General features: G+C 38.5%; 1 protein-coding gene across 5 annotated transcripts in view; it reads right to left on the bottom strand.

The window, feature by feature from the left end:
• The window catches only part of nbeaa (neurobeachin a), a 356961-nt gene that overhangs the window by 196452 nt on the left and 136371 nt on the right, over nt 1-24138 (bottom strand). For 4 of the 5 annotated variants that reach the window (XM_088922429.1, XM_088922430.1, XM_088922431.1 and 1 more), the window contains exons 12-22: nt 23399-23551; nt 21688-21856; nt 9751-9830; nt 8831-8893; nt 7521-7618; nt 6636-6728; nt 4391-4499; nt 4181-4262; nt 2476-2599; nt 1582-1774; nt 145-1152 (exon numbers count right to left, since the gene is read on the bottom strand). In XM_088922429.1, the coding sequence (XP_088778555.1) occupies nt 145-1152; nt 1582-1774; nt 2476-2599; nt 4181-4262; nt 4391-4499; nt 6636-6728; nt 7521-7618; nt 8831-8893; nt 9751-9830; nt 21688-21856; nt 23399-23551 (2172 nt within the window). The remainder of the gene's footprint in view (nt 1-144; nt 1153-1581; nt 1775-2475; nt 2600-4180; nt 4263-4390; nt 4500-6635; nt 6729-7520; nt 7619-8830; nt 8894-9750; nt 9831-21687; nt 21857-23398; nt 23552-24138) is intronic. The other variant, XM_088922434.1, reaches the window with a different exon arrangement.

Raw genomic sequence — 24138 nt, 5'->3', positions numbered from 1 at the left:
TTAAGGCAGCTTTTCACATCAGAAATAAATCACTGCATTTGCATTATGCATTCTGAGAACAATTTTCCAACATGGTGGACAAACGAAAAATAACTACGTTTCCTTTCCACCAATGCCTCCTGAACAGCAGAAGTCCTGCCTTACCTGGGTCGTGGCCGTGGTTTGGATTTTTTTGATCTCCTTGTCCTTGCCATCATCTGATCTTTCCGTGTCAGAGGTGGTGCTGGCAGCATCCATGCTGCCGCTGGCCTTTATAGCAGAAGGCTCACCCTCTCCTACTGCACCACCAATGTCCGCGTACTCTGCCCCTTTAGACACAGCCTCCGCCTCAGCAATGGAGCTGATCTCATCCAGTGTGGTCTGGATCTTAAACTCGCTGTCCTCCAGGATGTTGGCGGTGGGAGTCAGGTCAGAGCTCCCTGTCATGTGGGCCAGCAGACCCAGGTCATCGCTGGCGCTGCTGGTGTGGACCTGTGGCTCCTGGGGACTGGGGAGGACCAATGGCTCTGTGGAGGTCAGCTCAGGCAGCAGCTTCTCCTCCTGGCCACCAGGGGCCTTGCTGAAGAGGAAGCTGTTGTTGGGGATGCTGTCCTTCTCATCGGCCAAGGTGATGAGGGGGCCGGTGTTCTTGTCCTCACTTTCCTTTGGCACCAGCGCCCCATTGACATTGCTCTTCAGTTTCTCCACTGCGGCACAGTAGACGTTGTCCAACAGCGAGTCTACCTCCACCAGAGTCCCATTCTCCCCTCCAGCCAGAGTCTCAGGAGAGAGGTCCATGTCATCGAGCTTCACCTCGGTGGCCTCCACCTTCTCGGCCTTGATGTCCACCAGCAGGTCGTGGACTTCGACCCGCACGCCTCCCACTGGTCTCTCCACAGCCCCCAGCCCCTCCTCGGGCCCCTTGACCTCAGCCAGCAGATTCCTGGAGTCTGCGGTCTCAGGGTAGTCTGCTTCACTCTCAGGGGTCTGGGTCTGAGAGTTGTCGTCCATCTCGCGGATCTCAATGGCTCCTTTGACCGCTGAAGCCTGGGAGGACAGGCCTGAGATGGTGCTGACACTGCCCTTCTTTCCCTTCTTAATGTTCTCCTCCTCCTGCCTCTGGTATTCCTCATACATTTTAGCCAAGTACTCCTTATGAGCTTCATAGGTCACCTACAGGTAATGTATCAACAGGTAACAGAAAACCACCCTCTTTGAATATGTATACAGTATATACACACATATATACAGAACATCACATATTCAGTGAAAATAGATGAGAGACTAATCATAAAAAATAAAGAATAACTTAACTAAATTAATAAATATGTAGCCAGAGATAATGAGTCACTCACATATCGCATCAAGGCAGATCAGATTAGCCTAATGATCTAACGAGTGTGCCTAACAATCAACATCTTAAATTGTAGTGTATTCTTTTGAAAAAATATCAGGATCTGGTCAAGAAAAATCATCTAGAAGCCAGTATTATTGATTTTTAATGCAGAATGCAATGATTGTGGAAAGGCAGGCATTTTTACTGCGGAGAATCCACAAAGCAGCAGGGGGCAGTGTACCCTCACACTTCAAAGAATTTCTCACCTTTGAATGTGCTATAGACAGTGTGTCAACCCAGACTCTCCAGCCTCCCCACTCATATTTGATTGCATGGTACAGGAGGATGCGGAAGATGTTGTACACCATCTCTGTGATCTTCTGCTCTTCTGCATTCTTGGGGTTGATGTAACCCAGAGAGAACATCCAGTCCTGCCAAACAGAGCACTGGAGCAGACACCTAAGAAGAAAATACAATGAGAAGCATCTTTCATTATTTTTCCCTTATGCAACTGATAATCTTGTCAAGGGTTTGTCTTTAATGCAACAAAGAGGATTTTGCTTGGTACTGCCTGTTGTTACCCATTTAAGAACAATACTGTACATCTAAATATGGAAATAAGAATAATGACAGAATGTTAAGTTCATATGTTTTAAATATAACACACTCCATTCAAATAATTTTTACCCCAACTACCAATAGAACTGAGTGAATTTTAAAATAAATGCAACTGAAAAAATTACAAATTAATGTATGTTTAATTGGCTACTTAATGTGGTAATCCCATGCCTGTGTTTTTTTTAAGTTACGCTCTGGGGTGTCTCATGCAACAAAGTTTCTGCAGTCTAACTGCAAAGCTGAATTAATAATTTATATGTTCTCAATGTATTCTGAGTCAATATAAACATTTGTATAGATTTTGTATAACTCTCAAGTATGACCTAAAGATCTTTCACCATGTCTTCATTTTTTTCCAATAAGATTATTTGTTTTTTAATTTACCCAGAAGACACCAATTATTCACATCTATAGTAAACATCCAAGACAACTGAAAAAAACAATGAAGCTTTTTATTTTTCCTTAGCTTTGATGCATTAATCATGCAATTAGCTTTCACTTTCCTGGAAAAAAAGGAAGCCGACAAATACAGATTCACTCACCGTCTGTTCTCTCTACTGTTACTGAACAGCTTTATCATATCAGACAAAAACAGACGGCGAACTTCCATGAGCTCTGCACTCGGCGTCGAATTCTTCAGCAGGGTGGCTACCACCTTTAGAATCACTGGAAATGAGCACAACAGCACAAGAGCCAAGTCAGGTGCAAAATTTACAGTAGGACTGGTAAAACTCTCAGCATCTCCATACAACAAACATGTAAATCCTAAAAACCAAGGCAAGCCCTTCCCAAAGCTGAGTCATTGTGGTCCCTGCAGGTAAGCCAATCTCCATATCTGGGCCTGAGCTCACTCTGGCTTCTGTAGAGTTAAGTGGAATAGAGGAGAACTTTGACTTCCCTGCATGAACAGGATGCCAATCAATTAACCAAAGCTGTGCTAGTCTGCACTTGCAGTGTGGACTGGAGTCACTGGGGTAAAGTGCCTCACTCAAGGTACAACAGCAGTGAGTACAGCGGGGACTTGAACCCACAACCCTCCTGTTATGTGATCAGCCCCGCAGAACAGATCGCATTTCAAGCCAGCCTGCAGACTTCACCCCTGATTCCACTGTGTGGTGCAATTAAAAAAAAAAATCTGTCTGTGCTACCAAGGCTGCTTTGATAAATAGGGAATCCTTCAAATTAATTAGAAATTATCAGTTTCCTCCAAAATGGCATATTTCAATGAAAGAGACTGACCATTTTAACAACAGCAGAGTGGGGAAAAAATAAGTTTCTTGTTCTTAGGGAGTACATGTTTTCAACACATAATACTGAAGGATGAAGATATAATACAGGGCCAGCAGTATGAAATACTATAAGGCTCTAAACTCCTGACTGATGACCTGGATTTTTATGCAAATTGGAAATTGTGCTGCTGTACCCCCAATAAAGATACCCAAACCTGTAGCAGCAAACTCAACTACAGAAACTGATACCAACATTTAACTGTAACAAAATAAGCAAATGGGACCTAATAAAAGAATTACCCTAATATGTAAAAAAAACAAAACAAATTATTTAGGTGTACACAGGCTCCCCATGATATCATAGCATTATACATAATATACTGCAGTAGGAAGCTAAATCTATGAAGTATCCAGAAAGGAGATGGACTGATTATCATTCTTAAGGACAAAATACATAGTATTTGCTTATTATTTACAGTTACTGCTGATTCATCTTACAAGCCTCAGATGGAAGTTAATGGGATACCTGGGTGTGACGCCTAGAACTTTTAGATGATTGCATTGGTGACCCCTAAGTGTGACCTCAGTCATTCCAAAGATTGGAAAAAAAAACAGGTAAAAGATGCTACATTTGGGTTCTGGGAATTAATGAATTAACTAAAACCCCTGTTTCTCTATTCCTGCAGTTTCTGAACATATGCTTTGCAACTTTCCAAGTACCACGACTGTCCTCAAAGTCATAGCAGCAGTGTCTGCGTTGCATTCTGAAGACTGTATTGCGTTGCAACATGAAGACTGAGAGGCAGCTGTGTCTGCTCTCAGAATGGCAATCTGTCTTTGTTTAGGCTCCACACTGAGAAAGCACATCTTGAAGGACATTTGTGTGTCTTCAGTTCTCCCAGAGTAATGTGGGACAACAGTGCCAAACTGGGTTGCAGTAAGTTATTTAAAGATAAAGCTACAGTTGCAGGGCTTAATTCACTAAACTCTTCAGGAATATTTTGGCCTAAATACTTACTTGGATTCTGTATTTTTACTGTCGAATCTGGCTCAGGATGGGGCTTATGTACAACCTGTGTGCACACCTGTTCTGTCAGAATCTAGAAGAATAAAATACAGAATTATATCAGCTTCACTCAGAAAGAGAAGACATCATTGCAGAGTGGTAACAGCAGGACTGTCCTTTTTCTGTGTGCTCCAGCATGGAAGAGGTGTACCCTTCCCTTACCTCATACAGCGTGTTGTAGGTGGTCACAGTCACAGTGTTGGTGTGAAGCACTAGTCTCTCTCCCAGGAGTGTGAAGAGACTGTGTGTGTGCATTATCTCAACTTTACGTCTGCAAATATTAAAGACAGAAAAACACCAGTACAAATTATTCAGTACATACCTTTTGTGCTTCTAAATGGGATGGGAACAGAACTCCATTATCCAAAAACTGGTCTACATTGTTCTCTGTGCTAGTAAGAGTGCATTCTGTAGAAAACTGTCAAATTCTGTAGACTCTGTGTCAAAGTAGTGCCACTATAAGTACATTGTACCAGGCAAAATCATGAAGTTGCCTGACTGGGCTATATATTAGCTGTAGAGAGATGCTGGAAGACGTCTGAAATGCCAGCATCTTGCACTGCAAGTAACTCCTGAATGCACACCAAAGAGGCTTTGTTGTCACAACAGTACAGAAAACTGCTATGAATACATGGCTCTGGAAATGTGACAAACTTAGTTATTTGTCTTGCGGTGTACTGGGCACTTCTCACATAACAATAGTTACAAAATTCAAACAAGTAAAGAAACTCAAAAGGAAGTATCTCAAATCACATATCATATACAGTACTGTAGTTGCCTTCTTCCTTCAAAATGCTATTGTTCTAGCCTATTAGAGCTGCCATACATTATCACTCTTATTATATTTGCAGTCTGTGTGATTCTCTTTTATCTGTTAAGAATAAAGAATGTATAATTTCTCAAAAGCTGATTGAAAGAAATGATTCTGGGAACCAAATTACCATTACGCAAGTAGTGCAATACTGAATACTGCACTACTGAAATACAAGCCAACACAATTTTTCTCAGAATCCACCCATGGGTAATTTTTTTCACTATTTGTTTGATACTGGAATTGCTGGACCACAAACAGTACAGCATCTAAACTGATGGAGAATCAATAAGGGCCAGGATGCAAAATAATTAAGACATTCAATTATAGTAAACTGAATCAATATAAGCCAGAGCTGTACCTGGGGTGGAATCCACCCTCAGGAGTTACATTCTCACCATGATACCTGGTCATGTGTTATTTCAGAGACAGATTGTTTGAATTGTTTGAGAAACCCCTTGTTTTAAAACACCAGCTTATTAGGTTCTCCCTCCTCTCCTGTTGCTTAAAATACACACCCTGTGGCAGTTACTTGATTATATCTAAACCTACGTACTGTATCTTGGCTTAAATTTGTTTCTTTTTCTTTAGATGTATACTAAGCCTATACACAAAATGATGCAGAGCATCCCAAAAAAGCAAGCTTCAGATTTCAGGTATCCAGCTAGAAAGCTTTTCTTTGATGTAAATGACAAAAGCATTGGAAATCCCTTCAAGCATCATTTTTCCTGATCAGAGAACTGCTTCTGTGAATGAACAGTCTGTCATAAGAATTATTCCAGTATGTCTACCCATAAAAATCCCTACATGGCAAAGATACCTAATTTTCTTGAGTTATTTTTTTTATTTTGTTCTCCTTCGACATTTTGTTCTGTGGCAAAAATGGCAACAGGAAGAAAAATAGAATATCAACCATGTGAGTTTCCAGAAATAGCCTTAACAACTTCTTTCAATCAGCTGCAGAGACCTGCATGTTACAGGAAAAAAGCTTTCTTTTAAAATGAGGATGGCGCACAAAGGCTGAGCAAAATCCAAATGACAATCTGAGAATAACAGATAAAAAACACAGCAAGCCATTTTCCAAGAATCTGAAAACAACACCCTGTTTGAGATCCTGGAGAAAAGACAACCTCATCTGTCAACACAGCATTCCTCTTCACTTCTGTCATCTAGATACACAAACTCATCTCGACTCTTTCCTTTTATTTTTCTTCGCATTTTTTTCTTTTAAACAACACGTTTTACCTCAAAGTTCTCATAGTCAAAAACAGATGAGTTATTATCAAGATAATTTATTATTTTTGACAAGCAGAAAGAAGATGAGGTGTTTGAATCCACATAAAAATGAGAAGGATTATAACAGATCCATGCACAAAGAAAAAAAAATTAGCTTTGATTTCTAGCCATAATTACTCCAACTTTTAGATAAAAAGAACTTGAAATGCCACAAAAAGCATCAACATCACTACAGGGGCAGTATAACCCCATCCAAACACTCACTATAAGAAGGCAGAATTAGGTTATCAAAACTACTGAGATTGTTATAATCATTTGGGAACAAACAACAGTAATAGCAACCCAAACTAATATACTCACTTATGACCCAGGTGCTTAAGGAAATAGCCCAGCACTTTAAGTGCCTGAACTCGGATGCTTTCACTCTTTGAAGCCAGTAGCTTGTAGATAACCCTGGAAAAAACAGGAGATTTTTTCACACACTGAGTTTCAACATCAAAATCTAGGAACTTGGTTAATTAGAAAAAATAGAAAGCTGGATTGACAAATAATCACACAATACTTAAAAATCCACAAGCACTAATGAAAGTAGCAAAGACGTGCGCTGCTCTTCAAACAAGTCCATGTACTGTACGTGGTCTGACAAAGATCTAGAAAGTTCCCACTAACAGTGATTAAGCTTTTTTTTTTAAAGATTACCGCCTGTACCTCTCAAGGATTTTAATTTTACTTGATATATACAGCATCTGAATAGTCAGTGAAACGGAGATGAGGAATGGAGTTAAAAAAAGTTAAAAATAGATGTACAGTATGAAATTAAAGAAAGCTACGTAGCATGCAGCACACCTTTCAATTTTTTATTTTTCAGGCAAGCACAAGCCATGGTGCCATGATTTCAATTTATTTTGCTGTCTTTACCATGTCTTATAAATGGATTTTTGCAGAAAAGCACATTTTTGGCCACTTATCATATCACAGGAGGGCCTTGATTTCAGTTAACCTTCTTTCTGTTAAATGTGGGTCTGCTGAGGTCAGGAACAGAGAGTTCTGTTAAACAAAACTCCATGATCTTGTCCTGATTAGCCTCACTATATCACTGTTTGAAGTTTAATAAACAGCTTCATGTTTAGGAGAGCAGTGCTAACAAATCTCAAGGTAACGGATAAATTATGTTTGCTGAGCAAATGTACAGTATCACATAATGGTTCTGAGTGCATTTGAAAAAACAACTCCCCAGTATCTTACCGTATTCCATTCCTCTGATCGAAGGCAGGTATCATTGATGCTGGGTGTTCTGACATGAGAGCGACGAGTAGCTGCAGCACATCATGAATGTTCTCATCCTGCATGGAATCAAGAAACAATTCTCATTCTTACAAAGGCCTACAGTACCATTTACTTTGTTCTACCTTTTGACTATTGTTAAAAAAGATTAATAATGTGCATACTACCCACCACATTTTACTTCAGAACTAAGATAGCAGTCCAGTTATAAAGTGAAATGTGAGAAACTGAAACGTCTTCAGCATTTTAATTCATACCACCAACTCTCAGTGATTACACTGCAGTTACAGGTCACATTATATTTTGAAGATCAGGCATGTTCTCCAAAATAAATACACACCTTAGTACAAAAACAGCAGATTTATCCTTACTTACTGTATATGTTAATTAAAGAATTATTTACTATAATCACTGTTCATCTGTTTTTTAATGTTATTTTACTTTCATGTCTCTTTTATTTTTTTTCAGGTTATCTGCTGTTATTTCATTTTGGGCTGTCACTGACCTGTTGAATGAACCGGATCAAAAATCTCATGGCTGAAGGGCATAGAAAAACTAGTTTATTTTGGTTCATTGATCAATAAAATCCTATTACACCGGCAAAGAAATTATAATTCATTAGATCATTAAGACAACACACTTTAGATAAAACATAACTAAATCAATATGTGCTAATATTATGTTGTTATATTGTAGACAGAACATGCTATGATTTAAATTTGATACTAAATTGTGTGTGGATTAACCACACAAAACACAAGATAAACAAAACTGTATGATACTGTAGTATCATATTTTAATTGATAAAGTTGTCTGTCACCATATGGACATTGCCTTAACTAAGCACTTTTGTAGTAAGGGTGACAACGTTTTTCATTATGTATATTTCAGCTTCTTTTGCAAATGGGTTTCATTTCAAATAAATTGTGAACTTGACAGTAAAGGCCAGGACAATGCCTGGGAGTATCAAAATGACAGAACCCAAAGAAAGATTTATTAACAGTTCTCTAAAAGCCACTGAAAATAAAATCTATACTTTACCAGGGAGCACTGCTAATTGTTTGCAAAGGTATTCAAAACTATTGGAATACAATCCATCACCAGCCCATAAAATGATGGCTTCTAACTCATTCCAGGTTACTGCTAAAGATACAAATATTCTGCTCTTCATCCATTTCATTACTATTACTGCTTTAGGTAATACTGTTAGATAGACAGTATATCATAACACCAGTGTCAAGAGCTATCCCATAGAGGTGTTTTAGACTTACTTCATGCATTGTCAACAGGTAGTTCAATATACTTTGTAGCTCATCTTCTTTCACGCCTCGATCCTAATTGAAAGGAACAAAAGCAGTGTACAATGAACAAAATTCAAGCTCTGCAGCCAAGAATATACTAACAAGAAACTATAATGCCAAAAAAACAAACACTGGGTGCACTGTAGAAGGGACAGACTGACAATATGTAAAACATCGATGCTGACAAGTTTAGAAGAAAATGCTGGACTACATTTCACTTGATAATAGTACACTGTCATTGACAATACAACAGTTAGTTTAAAGCAGTCTTCCAGCAAGAGTTGATACGGTGTGACTTTATAATATAAATATTCATTTTTTGCCTGTGTTACTCTTTGCAAGATGCATTTACACAGAGCAAGCATTGAAAAAAACTAAAACAAAAATTGCACTCGTTTCAGAGATTTTAGTGTAACAAGATTGCCCGTAAAGTTGTTTCCAAATAGTATGCCCATGCAAGTTTGGAATTAAAGTGTATTTGCATATCTATTTAAAAAATACTTTATCTTCTCTTGCCTTGGAGTTATATATACACTTCAGTACTGGAGAAAACCTTTGTCAAAGTAACCTGAGAAATGGCCTTTTCCATAAAAAGGCTTATAAGAACACTCAAGCACATCCCAGTACACTTAAAAAAACTGTAAAGTCTCAAAATAAAAACACATCTTGAAAAATGTCCCAAAATGTTACAAAAAGTTTATCACTATTAAATACAACACAGCAGATCAAGTGAAGTGCCATGGGAAAAGGAGAGCAATAATCAACACAATAGAAATTAATCCTGGTCTTAAAAAGACCTTTATCACAACTTTAGCACAATAATAACAGAAATACTTCCAGGCTCCAGTAGAGTACAAACAAGGAAAACATAGATCAGAACTTATTTTTACCTTTAGTATGAGCTGTTTTAAGAACAGAAGCATAAAAGCACGGAGAGATATGATTTCTTTCTGAGAGGGGCGGGGACCACCTGTAAAGAGAAGAATAAAATAAAATCTTCAGATGCAAACACAAAACATATGAAAAAGTATACCTGCCTGTTTTATGCCTTCAAGCCCCCTGAAGAGGTTCTTCGTAATACTAGAAAGAGAAAGCTGCCTCAGAAATAATATCGCCACCGTTGGCACAATCTTGCTCTTGCTCCTGAGCAAAGTATATTTTAATATGTAAAAGGCAACCAAACCTGAAGATCAGACATAAAAGTTACACAACTTTGATGAATCTTAAATTAACTGGGATTTTAAGTGATGAGTGACACTTTCTTGCAAATGTGTAAGACCTTTAAAAGGTTATGATCTTACCCCACACCAATACCTTCTTTCTCTCACACATATGGTACTCAACACATAACTGAGAGAAGAGAGCCATTCTAGGGTAACAAGCTGATGCTCCAAATTTCCTTTGGTCATGGACAAGACTATGGAAGTTGGGAAGAAATCCACATAAACCAAGGGAAAAACACATGGACAGGACACAAATCTGGAAACAAACCCTGAAGACTGGAGGTCTTCTATTGTGAAGCAAAAGTACATAACCTCCACTGACAGGAATATCTCTAATCACTGACAGATGACACTTGAGATCTGTCACAGCAGCAAATGACCCATACAACAGGGAAAAAAAAAACACAAAAAAGAAAAATGAGGTTCCCTGACATGTTCAACAAGCTTTTTTACCAGTCAGAGAGGAAAGTTCCCGTTTTCTATAAATCAGGGTGTTGAAATCGGGATTACATGCTCTGTGGGATACAGCAGTCTCTCTTTAATTTTCACTGGACCGTCCAATTAAAATTGTTACACAACCGTATCTGGCACTGAATCCGATTCCTACTGGCGCTCAGTAGCACTGCAACCTTAAATAATGTCTGTATTTCTCTTCAACACAGCAAGACGTGACAGATCTAAGACAGACGCCTTCCAAAGTCATTCAGGTTAAGACATGAGGAATGATCACTGTATCTCAAACACAGTGCACTTTTAGATTTTCAGAATAAATAAAAGGAAAAGCAAGCATGTTTCTATATTTATATAAACCATAAAACACTGTATTGACAATTCAAGGAGAAAGAACATTATGTCATTGCTTTCCTGTTGTAGTTGCAGAAAAATAATTAAATAACCAAAAAAAACACCTGTTATCTCATTTTCACATGCTTATTTCTCTTAGCAACACATGAGCAAATGCTGACAATTCAGAACAAATGTCTACAAATGAAGTGCAACACTCAGGTCTCATGGTTTTAATCAAATATTCTAAACACAGATACCAAACAATCAAAGAACAAAAAATCAATAGTTTTTGGCTTGAAGTTTAACATACCGTCAAACTGAAAACATGACCAAGTTATTGGGTATGACCTCCCTGATATAAGAAAACCACACAAAATGTGTACAGAAATACAGATCAAAGATTAAGGAGTTTTCAGTATGAAATATGACACCGTCAAAACAGAAACTACAAATACTGTACAAAGCTAGTATCAGATATGACCCCCTTTAACGTTAACACAATCCTGGGGCATTAATGCACAGACCTGATCAGTCTCTACAGCCTCAGACTGCTATGGAATGTTCTGCTGCTCTGCCTGTGCAGCTGCAGCCAGAGAACGAGATAGCAGATTTCCACTATTGGGTGGTCCAACAGATGTTGTATTAGAGACAATACTGACCACAATAAGACCTCAGTAATGTCTTATTACCGAGACATTACCATCTGTAATGTCTCCTTTTTGTTTTTGCATTGTCTTGCTGGGAAATTAAAACTTCGAGAGTAACTTGTACAAACAGAAAAGCTGTTGGCTCAAGGACTTCAATATATCGCTGAACAGTAAGGTTGTCTCACACTAAATCAAATGATATTGTGTTAAAGAACACCCCTCCCCATATCACCCACTTCTACCTGCCCTCTGGCCAGCATGAATCCTTGGTATTTTGTCTTTCCATGGAACACATATTGACACCTATTAGCTCACTATGTAAAATGTAAATAACACAGTATGTGTCTAATGAGCTCTTTATTTAAAACCTAGACTGCTGTATTTTCATTGTATATCAGTACATGCTTAAACATTTCCCACATGGTAAAACCTCCAGTTATGTTTGACACACTAAAGGACACTAAAGACAAAACAAAGTCCATGGATGTGTTAAAGCAATACCTTGAATATTCCGGAAAACAGCTTTGTTTGATTGCGCAGGGAGGCATTTCTTCACCAGATAAAGCAACAGAACCCATTTGCTTTGATTTCATCAAAGGGAATTATACCATACATACATCCATCCATCTTCTAACTGCTCTATCCAACATAATGTTGGGGGTGAGGGTGTGCTATCCTGGCAAGCACTGGACACAAGGCAGGATACACCCTGGATGGGATGCAGGGAACACAACAAACACAGACACACAGAGCCACACTACGGACAAGTTTTCCCAAAAGACAATTAATCTAACAGTATGTCTTTAGACTGTCAGAGGAAACCTGAGAACTGATACAGTACCACATGTGCACAGAATGATTCAGGCTCCAAAAGGAGAAACAAATTATCCTTTACTGTTGTTTACATACTCTTCAGCCAGAAACAGAGGAAAACAATGTCTTTCTGTAGCAACACTGTTATGTGGATGAGAATTATTAATATTAATATTGTCTGAGAAAATAATGTAGCAAGAAATCTCTGTCTGCTCTAGAGCCAATTTTCTGGAAAAACAGGTCCAGGAAACAAAAGAATAGCATGTTCGCTTTTTGACAATTGTTTTTGGGCATCTTCCCAACAAACACAATATGACTTCTATTAATTTGTTAAACAGTGCCAGCAACGCATTTCTTTCTGGACTGTGAGAGTAATAAGACAAACATCTACTGTAAATAAGCCATTCCTTCTTTAATAGCTTAAGAAAATCAATTCAGATAACTTCACAGATTTAGATATAGTCCATCAGTTTTCTACACATCAAGAAATTTAATTTCACTCTTTAAAATGACACATCACTCTTTAAAGTGGCTGTGCTTAAAAAAAATCATTTATCCTGTTCAACAGAGCACCACAATAGATCTTTTGAATTTGGTAATCAGTGTCTATCCTGATGGCCAGAGTGCTGTTGTTTCTTGCATTCTCTTTCAGGATTGCAACCTGCTGTTAGCACATAAAATTAACTGTGCATAACACACGTAACAAAACAAAAACCACATACCTGAATATGGAACTGAGGTTTTTAAAAGGCTCGGGTTAATGTTCTGCTTGACGGATTTGATGTGTTAATATCACTAATAATCAGAATACTGGAATACAAGTAACACCTGCTCTAAGCATGCAGTAAATCCATTTCTTGATTTTGAAGCACAGTAGAGGATTATCTGAACAGGGTGCCTCACATCAAGCACTTTAGTTCCATTTCAATGGGTAGATACTAATGTACTTCTCCATTACTACAGGACAACAAAGTTCTCAGGTAAATTGCTTCAATGGAATTTGGTTGGAAAGCATACCAGTATACCACTTTACTACTGACAGAAGCAGTACTACACAGGACATGACAAGAAGGTACAAACCCTCAATAAGTGATGGCATGTTCAATGTTCAATGTACAGTTAGATTGTTCAAAAAGATAAAAAAAAACTGATAACTAAATATAAGAGAAAAATAGAACACGTAAAAGTGCTAGCCTGCTTTCATGTATGTTTAAAGATTATAGTGCTGCCAACCCTCTTTGCAGAGCTGTGAGTGCTACCACTGGCCAGGCAGTGCTGGTCTCTTCTCCCAAAGGCCTAGTGTTAACACGATCTCAAGACAGATGGGCTGAAGGCAGTGTGATGGAGTCGTGCTATATATCCTAACATTTTCAGAATCCTTCTTCAGAAAAGTCTGTTTCAATGAGATTTTTCATTTTATTAAAACTAGACGTTATTAAACAATATATAAAGATAAGCACAGTGACTCCAGATACACTGTATTAAGAGTTTAGATCTACAGTATGTAACGCTGAGTCACATCAGCCTCAGTGCCTGAGGGAATCAGTTCATCAAGATTCTCTCATCTCATCCAGATATACATAAATACTGTTATTTGGCCACAGAACTGTACAGCCTTCTAGACTGCACTGCTTCAGAATACTGTATTTAGGAAATCCGATTCCTTTACTCTGGCATGTACTACAGATATGACACTGAAGTGACTGGGTGTATCATTACCTGAATCATAGTAGCATACTGCATATTGATTGTATACTACTTCAAGGTTAATGTATTTTTCCCTTTAAAGAAGTATTGATACTGCTACATATTTACACTACAATAAAACATATGTCAGATCTATCAATTCATTCTATTTCCACCTTTCATGAAAAATGAAATACTGTTCTGACAGGCAACAGGAATTGGTCATTTCAAACCTGCATTTCTAATATGTCTGGCTTTCAATAGCATTTGCAATGGTTGCTTTTTAGTATTCCAAAAAAAAACATAAAATGTTTCAATTTACCTGTTGGCAAGAATTCCTTTATCGTGTGGTGCAGAACATTGATTACGAGTTTCACCGATCATAAATAGTGGAGCACTGATGGAGCAGGAGTGTAATCCTATGCTGGATTTAGGAAGACGGACAATAACAGAAATAAATCTTACAGTGTAATAAATCAATGTTCCGCCATGCTGAGTGAGAGACAACTTTTTCTATTATGACAGACTTGCCTTATTTGTTATCATCATGAAAGTTTAACATGGAAATTTGGGTTTCCACAGCAGACATCCATACTCTTTCCTGTGCCTTTCATAGGTGTTTCTGCCGGCCTACGCTGCAGTCCTTTCTGGTCTCATTAACACATTGGAGCACTCTTCTCATTGCCTTTTTCAAAGCTGAGTTTTCAATCTGTGCCATTTTAGGTCTCAGCAAAAAAACAGAGGTTATCAAGATAAAAATACACGCACACGAGAGTAATTGCACTACAGCTATATTCCAAGAACTCTCAGTGCTCTTACTGAGAATTAGAGAGCACTGTTCCACTTGACACATGGAGTACTGCTTTGATAAATCATAATACTTTTCTTAATAACATACTGTTCTAAATATGGTTTTAGCAGTTCCAGTAGGAATAAACTCTGTCACCACAAGTGTAAGAGTAAAGAAAACATTGAGAGAGACCTTTAGTTGCCATGCTTTAGCAGTAAAAAATCTAAATTCAATGCCACATGAAAGCATCCCTCCTGCTGTGCGCCAGTCGGCACTTCCATGCATAGCTGGTGTCTGAGCACACGCATACGTGTGAGCGCTTGAAGCATCACTTTAATTTTAAAAAGTGGCATCACTTCATCAGAGGCACTGTATGAAACGCATATTCCTAGACAAAGCGAGCCACCTGAAGGTGTTCTATTTTTAAAAGCATTCTGCTTTGTTGCTAGAACTGAAACCCTGAATGTCTCTTTCTCGCCGTCTCTTTCTCACCCTGTATGTCCCTGTATAGTCATTCTTTCTAAAACAATGATGACTTAAGCAGACAAATTTAGAATAAATATTTCAAGGGAATCTGACACCATTTCCAAGTAAGCCATAATAAAGATTGTATATGCTTTAGACATACAGTAAACCACATCACAGTTTATTTAAACCCCCTCCCAACCTTACCCAAATCTCTTGAGAACAGCAGCTAGCATGTCTCACCAAATATTTCACAGTTAAAAATCAAAAGCAGGACAGTGCTGCACATTTATAATACAGATATTCATAAATTCAACTGTATATTTACAGTATGCATTGCAATTTTTTTATCCTTTTCTTCCAATTTTTTATCATGGACATTGAAAAGACTTTAACAAAGTATTTAGAAAACAGTAGGGTGCCACAACACTATGAAGAAATTTAAAAATCTTTTAAAAAGCCTGGTTTGTATTTTTCCCATTTAAGGTCAAAAGAGGCTCAAGCGAAATTAACATCATGGAAGTCAGAACAGATCTTATACTGGCACTAAAACAGCACCTGTTTTAGTTCCCTTTGGATGCCTTCATTAGCATCTTGCTGGCCTCCAAACAGCTGCCATAGCCACTGCTAATCACATCAAAATCTTCTCTCTGCAACACAATTTCTGTTTTTTGCAAGAGATGCCAAGGGAAGAGATTTCAATTTTCTTTGCTCAAGCACCACAGTGATTTCAAAAGCATCCTCTGCCATGTTAATCACCCCTGAAATCTAGAAAAACAATGTTGGTTGCTTACAGAAATAGGCACCACATTGGTTGAACAGGAAACAATGGGCTCCTCAGTGGCTCAACAAGGGTGTTCTGGATTGAACACTGCGGCTCAAGCCATGGTTGATCAAATCTGGGACATGACTGGGATTCCTCAAACAACAAAGTAGAATTGGCAGTGTTTTGCAGCTGTAGGATGGACCATAGTGATCCAGGGGCCTTACCAATTTCCATGCAACAGCAGCTCATGACTTGCCATGTGTCTGCAAGCTTGAAGTGACATCTGGACTGACTGCTCTGACAGGTGAGTGTGTCTCAGGGGGGTGTCTACTGGCCCTCCTCCTGCCCCATGGCGGTACTGTAAGTAGAGTCTTACACGACAGGCTCTGCAAGATTGTCAGGGGTTGTTCAGCCATACTTACTGTGTAGCTGCCGTCATGTGATGACGGGGGTCATTCGCGCTTGTGTATTGTCGATGGAAATGGTGTGTTGATCCCAGAGTCGCTTTATTGGACTCAAATCATAAGAAAAGCTGACTCCGGCAAACCCTCGACATTGTTGTCTGAAGGTTTTCCCATTTTAATCCTAGCAATGAGAGGCCCTGTACTGTCTTACTTAAAACTCAACAGTTCTAGACTATCCTGGCCAGAGTTACAAATACTTTGGGCTCAAGGATGTTGTCAATGTATTGCTGAGCAGTAAGGTTACCCCCAATCTGCACCAAAGGACTTGCAAACAGATCCAAGGAGACAAGATTATAGAGTATGCAGAACATAAATAAGAATATTTCATTCAGTTCCAGAAAAAAGGGAAATTGTTGATTACTCATCAGTCTTATATCTTTTACTCCAGGCTTTACTATAGGCACAGTCAGACCATGTTTTATTAAAGGATTTTTTCAAATTTAGTTAACTTTTATTCAAGGTGCATGTTAAAAATTATTGCTTCTTTACTGCCAGCAGCTTTTTTACTACCCTACTGTACATCTCACAGCTGGCAACTCACAGAAGCTCAGCAGGTGTGAGCCTGGTAAGTACCTGGATGACAGACCTCCTGGGTAAGCTAAGGGTGTTGCTGGAAGAGGTGTTAGTGAGACCAGTAGGTCTGTGTGGGTCCTAATGCCCCAGTATAGCAACGGGGACATTATACTGTAAAAAAGTATAATGTAAAAAGCCGCCCTTCAGATGAGACATAAAACCAAGGTCCTGACTCACCATGGTCATTAAAAATCCCAGGGAGTTTTCTTGAACAAGGTAGGGATGTTACCCCAGTGTCCTTGCCAAATTTCCCATTGGCCTTTACCAATCATGGCTTCCTAATAATCCCCAACTTTAAACTGGCTTCTTTACTCTGTTTTTCTCCCCACTGATAACTGATGTGTGGTGAGTGTACTAGAGCACTATGGCTGCAGTTGCATCATCCAGGTGAGAGCTCAACATTGGTGGTGATGGAAGGGAGTCCCCATTACCTGTAAAGTGCTTTGAATAGAGTGCCCAAGTGTAAGGAATTAACTAAATCTGAACAAGAAGGATAAAGTTAAACAACTATGTTTTCTTAGACTGAGCCTGACATTCATATACAGTACAGGGTGATGGACTTAATTCAATTCCTGAGGAAATAAATTCCTATATGTGTCCTGTGATCACTGTAAAGAGGTTCAGTATTTATTTTACAACAAAATGCCTATTCAAACCAATCATCTTTAAACTTAAAGAAATTTGACATTCAGCGCTGACTAGAGGAGAGGCAGTTCTGTCACCTATAGCACCTCATGCATGCAAGTGTGTGGAGGCCACAGTGACCACTACTGTCGCTCAGAGCCACAGTAGAGAGCTCTGGCTGACTAATTCCACTTTACTCTCACAGCAGCGCTCAGCCAATTGAGAGCCACCACTTGGAGAATCTGGTCACAGAAAGATAGTGACATGACCCAGGCTCAAACCTGTAATCATAGAATTAGCACCTTGACTTGTTGAGCCACTCAGTTATCACTATTGTCCATATTTATCTGAAATGCTGTACGTATGGTTATCTTAGAATAAGGACACCTCCATACTGTTAAAAGGATTATTCTTGGGAGATCAAATAGGGAAAAAATGCCCAACCATTAACACGTATACATATATCAATTTGTAAAATGCAAGGCTGAAATGCGAATTAAAACAGGGTCTAGAATTATTTGACCTGCTTCCCTCAAACTGTGACAGAGCGATTGATCAAGGAAAAAAAAACACTCAATGGCTGAGACTTGTAGGGAAAAGTAGCTAACCTGGTCATATAAGATTCCCAAGATTTTAAACTGGGAAACAGGATGAGAAAAAAGACATGTTTTTTGTGACCCAAAACGAAAGCACAGAAAACAGAATTTTACAATTCTGTGATGCACACGGCATTAACATACAAACAAAATACGTGTTCAACACATGGATCGCCCAAGAAAGTGTACTCATAGTGTCAGAACTCAACACTTTTCATTGAAGAAATGGACTTTAAAGATAGACTGCAGATCAGAGGAAATATCATTGAGGTAACAAGTCCACTCCTTAGAAGGAGAAAAATATAGAAGAGAGTAAAGAGCTAAAGTTTACTCTGGGGAAGTCAGAAGTCTTCCTCTCGATCTTCTACCTCTGTTAAACCTCCATATAATGTATTAGTATGATGAGTGGTGGAATTGAAGCCAGTGTGGTTAACCTCACCTTGAATTTTCTCCTCCTGGCCTTGAACATCTTTTTCATGTAAGAGGATTCTTATGATATTTGGAGACACCCGCTCCGTAACTCACACAATCACCACACCAGAGACCTGAACCAAGATCTAGTGTAAATCAAAAACTCTGAAAGTCCAGGATTTAAATCATGATTTCCATGATGGGCTGATGATCCATTTCAAGTCGATCTCAACCTTTTCTACATGCAGACAAAGGATATTTTTCATTGTTAAATGCGTGAAAGGAAGTACAAAAATCATTTGTCTTATATGATGATTGAATGAACAGCAAAAGAAGAGAAATCTCTTTATTAATGCATGGAAATCACAACTTAAACTCTTGAGCACTGTACATCAAAGTCTTATCACTATCAGATGGCGGCTTCAAGTCTTCCACCAACTGAATTAAATTCCTCCGTTCTGCTGCATAATCCATCAGCATGTTATTCTTGGCGGAGCAGACTATGTGACACGTGGCTGTGGTAAATGACTATATGATCTGGCTGCTTGTCTAAATGGAGACAAGACAACGGAGAAAGGCATCACCAAACACGGGCCTCACTTCGCAAATGTCCCGCCATTCTGACAGCGCCGCTGATTCAAAAAATCCAAATCACTGGAAGTGTTCATTATACTCCAAACAAATTTTTATATAATTTAAAACCATGATTTAAGAAAACATGAGATCATCTGTGCAAAAATATCTTATACGGTATATACCTTCATAAAACTGTTATATCAAAAAAAACCTCTATTGGCAACTGCCTATATGTCTTATAAAACATGAGATTCCAATCTAATCTCAATAAACAGATTTTTCTTATGTTGCAAAGAGAGAAAATTGTGGCTTGTTCATGACGGCACAGATAAACTTATGAACATAAGGCATACATTTTTTTCTTGATTAATATTCACCAACAAGGAATACCAAAAATCCCTTGCTCTTTTTCAAATCTTTGGTTAATGTGCATTAGTTTGGTCAGTAAAAACTGTCAACATTTTTCATATGCTTTGCCTTTGTTTACAAGAAATCATTAGCAATACACGTGAAGTCAATAAAAACAAATGATGGCAGAATAATTTTCCTTAGTTTCATTACCTTCAATACTGAGGCCTGAATTTTATTCATGGTTTTGTGTATAAAACTCTTTGGTGTTCCGTGTTCAAATATTCAGCAAAACACACCTGACTGGCTTCGCTTTAATGATGAAACTGAACAGAGTGAAGATCCCCTCTGTGGTCTTGTTTTTTCACTTCACTGCTTCAAAGACTGGAATCAGCCATCGATCACAAGCATCTACAGCTATGTGACAGCTCAAGCTTACTGCCTTGGAATCATTAGAGTGCAAAATCAGTCTCTGTCACTCTTAGTACTAGACTTGCTTCTCATTATCACTATTTTTTTTCTGTAATTAGGAGCAAAATCAAACTTTAAATTTACAGATTATAAGGAGTTCTAGAGCAAAAGGTAGATTAAGGACTACACTTGTCTGAGTTGGGAAAAGACAGCAATTGTACAGTATAAACGGTAATGCGAAATAATGATTCATTTGATTTCTGTAGTGCAGTGCAGTTATTTTTTTCCAAGGCTTAGTTTGTTAAAGTTGTTAAATATCTTCCCAGAAGAACTCTTTACTGCACGCATGTTCCTAAAACCCACACACACCTGTAAAGAGTACAACACAAAACAGATTTATGGAAGCTGATGTGAACATACTGTAGTCAGGGAGTTTCTTAGACACCTCAGTCTAAGAATTTCCAATGCTGTAGTGAAGATGACCACATCAGATTTTCTGGACCTTCTGTGTATTTTTTTGCATGAAAACTAAGCTGAACTCTGAAACAGAAGTGGCTTTCATTGCTCTAAAGGTTTTCAAATATGAATGCACAAAATGAAAAAAAACATGAAATAAATTATATAAAACAAATAAGAAGGCTCACAGAGGAGCCAGGAAATTCTCAATCTCTCTTAAAATTACTATTCATTTTGTACACCAGATGGAAGGGGATTTCCAGTTTACTTAAAGGGTTTTATAGATTTTGCCCATATACAGTACAAGCGTATCACTGTTTTTCCCAATACACCTTCACATCTTGAAATAATGAAACTACAGTATCTGAAAAGGCTTTTCTCTCTTCTGTCTTTGTTTTTTTGGAAGGCACATACTGTAAGTTCCAAGGACAAACGAAAAGCACGGAGATCGATACAAGCAGGTACCACATGCACAGGCGCTGGCCCCCTGTGTTACACTGTAGTGAATTACGCAGTGCTGCAAAAACATCTTTCTGCAAACTAGGATGAACGTGTTGCAAACAGGAACAAAAGAAGAAAAAAACACAAGGCTTCAGCACTGTCAAAAACCATCAGAGAATAATTTATTTAACCCAAAAAAAGAAGAAAGAAAAGAACAGTGGTGCAAGGGTATTTTCATTTCCAGAGCTACTTGGCTTTTGATGTACTGTTGCCTCAGAGAAAGAGAATGCCACTCATTTTTCTTCTTATTCAAAATAGAATGAAATCACATCCCCGCCTCCTGAGAAGTGGCACTAATGATATGACTAGTCTGCTGCCCTGTCGTCGACAATCAAGGCAACTGTCCTCACTTCTGACAAGCGCAGCTCATGGTTCTAGGACAATTCAGTGAGGAAGTACAGAACCAATGCATATTCCCAGTGACACGCTTTCAAAGCTAACAAAATCTTTCCGACTTTAAAGCTGCAACAGCAAAAAAAAATCCCCATCCCCATTCTGACACTTTAAAGTAAATCAGAAAAACAGCCTGGGGTTTTTTCTGCCAGCACCCCTCGTAGTGTAAATACCCAATTCCTGGGGAAATATGCTGAAGGCCTAATCAATCAGCTGTTAGCAGGCGGATGAGTGCATTTAACTGAACAGTCCCTTGTCTGATATGATCTTGCTTTCTGTTGTAATTGCTGTGACTTACCCAGCCCTTTAGGTGTTATTCCACTGCTGTCCACAGGATTGATGGCCCAGTAATAGTACTTCAGAGTATGCATCAGCTGCAACACCGTGCCCACCCTGCGGATGGTGCTGTAAATGGTAGCGGTGCCAATGAACTCCGCAGATAAATAAGTGTACAAGGACAGCTGAACCTGGGAAACCAAAGGATGGAGAATGCGTCAGCCAGATCACCTTAATTGGCGTGAGAAAAATCATCCTTTCTCTTGCTTCATATCAGCATAACCAAATAAGTGCAACTCTTAGATGACTCTTTACAGGCTCATGCCAAGCACAAAGCTCGGCGTTGTTATAATCTCACTGAGATATCGCCTTTTTGTAAAGGAAGGTTTGCAAAGACTGTTATTTTTTCACTGAATGCAATGGCCAAAGTGTGTTGTTTATCAGCCATCGGAGATTTGGTATCCAGTACAGTCATTTGTTTGCACTACATTCCATTAGAAATGTTCTACACAGAACAAAAGCTCCAGATGATCACTACTGGATTCTCTTTCCTGCAGGTGCAGTCTGCAGAGCAGCCAGCTACTCCTGACCTCCCAGAAAACAAGACTGTAATTGTCCCTGGGAGATGCAGATACATGCCCAGTTCTGGGATGCTCTTCTTGGATTAAATGTCCTTGGTAATTAGGAAGAGGTTTTAACAAGGAATTCACAGCAGTTTTAATTCATTAGGCATTTCGGCTTTTTTTTTCTGAAAATCCTTAGACCTTTTTTAAAAGCAGACCAAAGGACGTCCTTTGGTGTTGGAAATCTAAGATGTCTTGTGGAAACAAACAGTGAATCTAATACACAAAAATGTCTAAAAGTGGTACTGTAGCACATAATATAAATTAGCTTTAAAACATTTCAGTTTATAATATAATTGACTATCAAGTACAATACAGGAAAGCATAGGCAAAGAGAAAGACTAAAAAGACTAAAGACTTAAAAGAATGCTATTTTGCAGTTTAAAAAATACGTTTGGGTTTTTTCAAACCAGTATATTTGAAATAAATTTTGATTACTGGATGGAAACCATTTGACTTGACTTTGGGCTTAGAATGAACTTATGGGAGAAATCAAGACTGTCATGTCACTTAGGATGAAAAAGAGCCCTTCCCACAGCGCAGTATTTAAAGTATCTACAGTATACCCAGTTTATTAAATCCCTATGCTTTCTGTAGAGTCCAAACATTTCCCCCCCAAAGACTTCAAAACAGAAAGCTTGGTTGAAGATGTCAAAAACCACAGATGAATTACGTTTAATATTTGCAGCGGTAAAAAAAAATCCCACCTTATTTATTTGTTTACTTATTAATAAACTGCCACATGCAGTGTACGCTGAGCCAAATTTATTTTTACACCAATTATAGGTTCCTTTGATATTTTTATCCAGATTTCATGGGTATTATCAGCAAGAGAAAATTTACCATTTAAGATTCTCAGAAACTTCTGATATTTTTTTGGCACGAAGTATGACAGGAAACATTCAACCCTTTCAGAATTTCCATAAATATTTCCATATCTTACAGTACCCACTGTACTTCAGTCTTTGTGATGGTATATTACAGAAGACATTGTAATTGTAAACACATTGTAAAAACTCAGTGTTTGTGGAAAGTGTCAGGGAGGAAGCCAGCTCTGCACAGGCAGTGTCACACCCCCCCCAGATGGGACTATCCCTTGCCCTGGCGCACCTTCGCTGGAGTATGAATCCAGATAGCAGCATTGAATAGAATGTGGTCGCAGAGTTGCTTCAACAGTGGGGCTCCATGAGTCAACCCATCCAGGTACTTGGCGAAGGAAAGAAACTGCTCCAGCACAGCCCTGGTTATGTGAACCCTGGATGACTGGAAAACAACAGAGCATAAGGAAGAGTGGTTGGAGTCAGTGCCCTTCTTCCCAACATGAATTTAAGCCTACTTTGCAATTTCATGGTTCATAAAACAAAACGGCTGAAGTAAAATCACTGCTCAGAGGAAAAGCTGTCTGATCCCTATGAAGTGGTTTATATATAATTCTACAACACCTAAACATTTTTCTTTTCATCTAAGAAAAACTGCCTATAAAAGCGTTTCTTGCTTAAAAACCTGAACTGACTGACTTTTTTACATTACTTATGTCTTTCAGCCCAAAGTTTGACCCATTTCACACTATAAAACATCTTAGACTGAGACAGAACTTTCAAACTTGTTTGATTTTTTCATGTTCTCTACACATTTCTTGCCAAGGTGTATAAAAAAAAGAATTCAAACAGATGTGGCTACCTATCAGGATCCATTCTACCCGGTGGGATACACAATATCATGGAATTGGCAGCCATAGGATACAACCAAGACCTTCAACTAGTTACAGCCAGGTCAATTAATGGTTTTTGGTAATTACAACAAACTGTGGTAATATCCAAAGTCAAAGAAAATATTAAGTTACTATACTG

The sequence above is a fragment of the Atractosteus spatula genome, chromosome 7, assembly GCF_055471065.1.
Source record: "Atractosteus spatula isolate fAtrSpa1 chromosome 7, fAtrSpa1.hap1, whole genome shotgun sequence".
NCBI lineage: Eukaryota > Metazoa > Chordata > Actinopteri > Semionotiformes > Lepisosteidae > Atractosteus > Atractosteus spatula.
The sequence above is the reverse complement of the archived record's forward strand: the minus strand, read 5'-3'. Positions and strand labels throughout refer to the sequence as shown.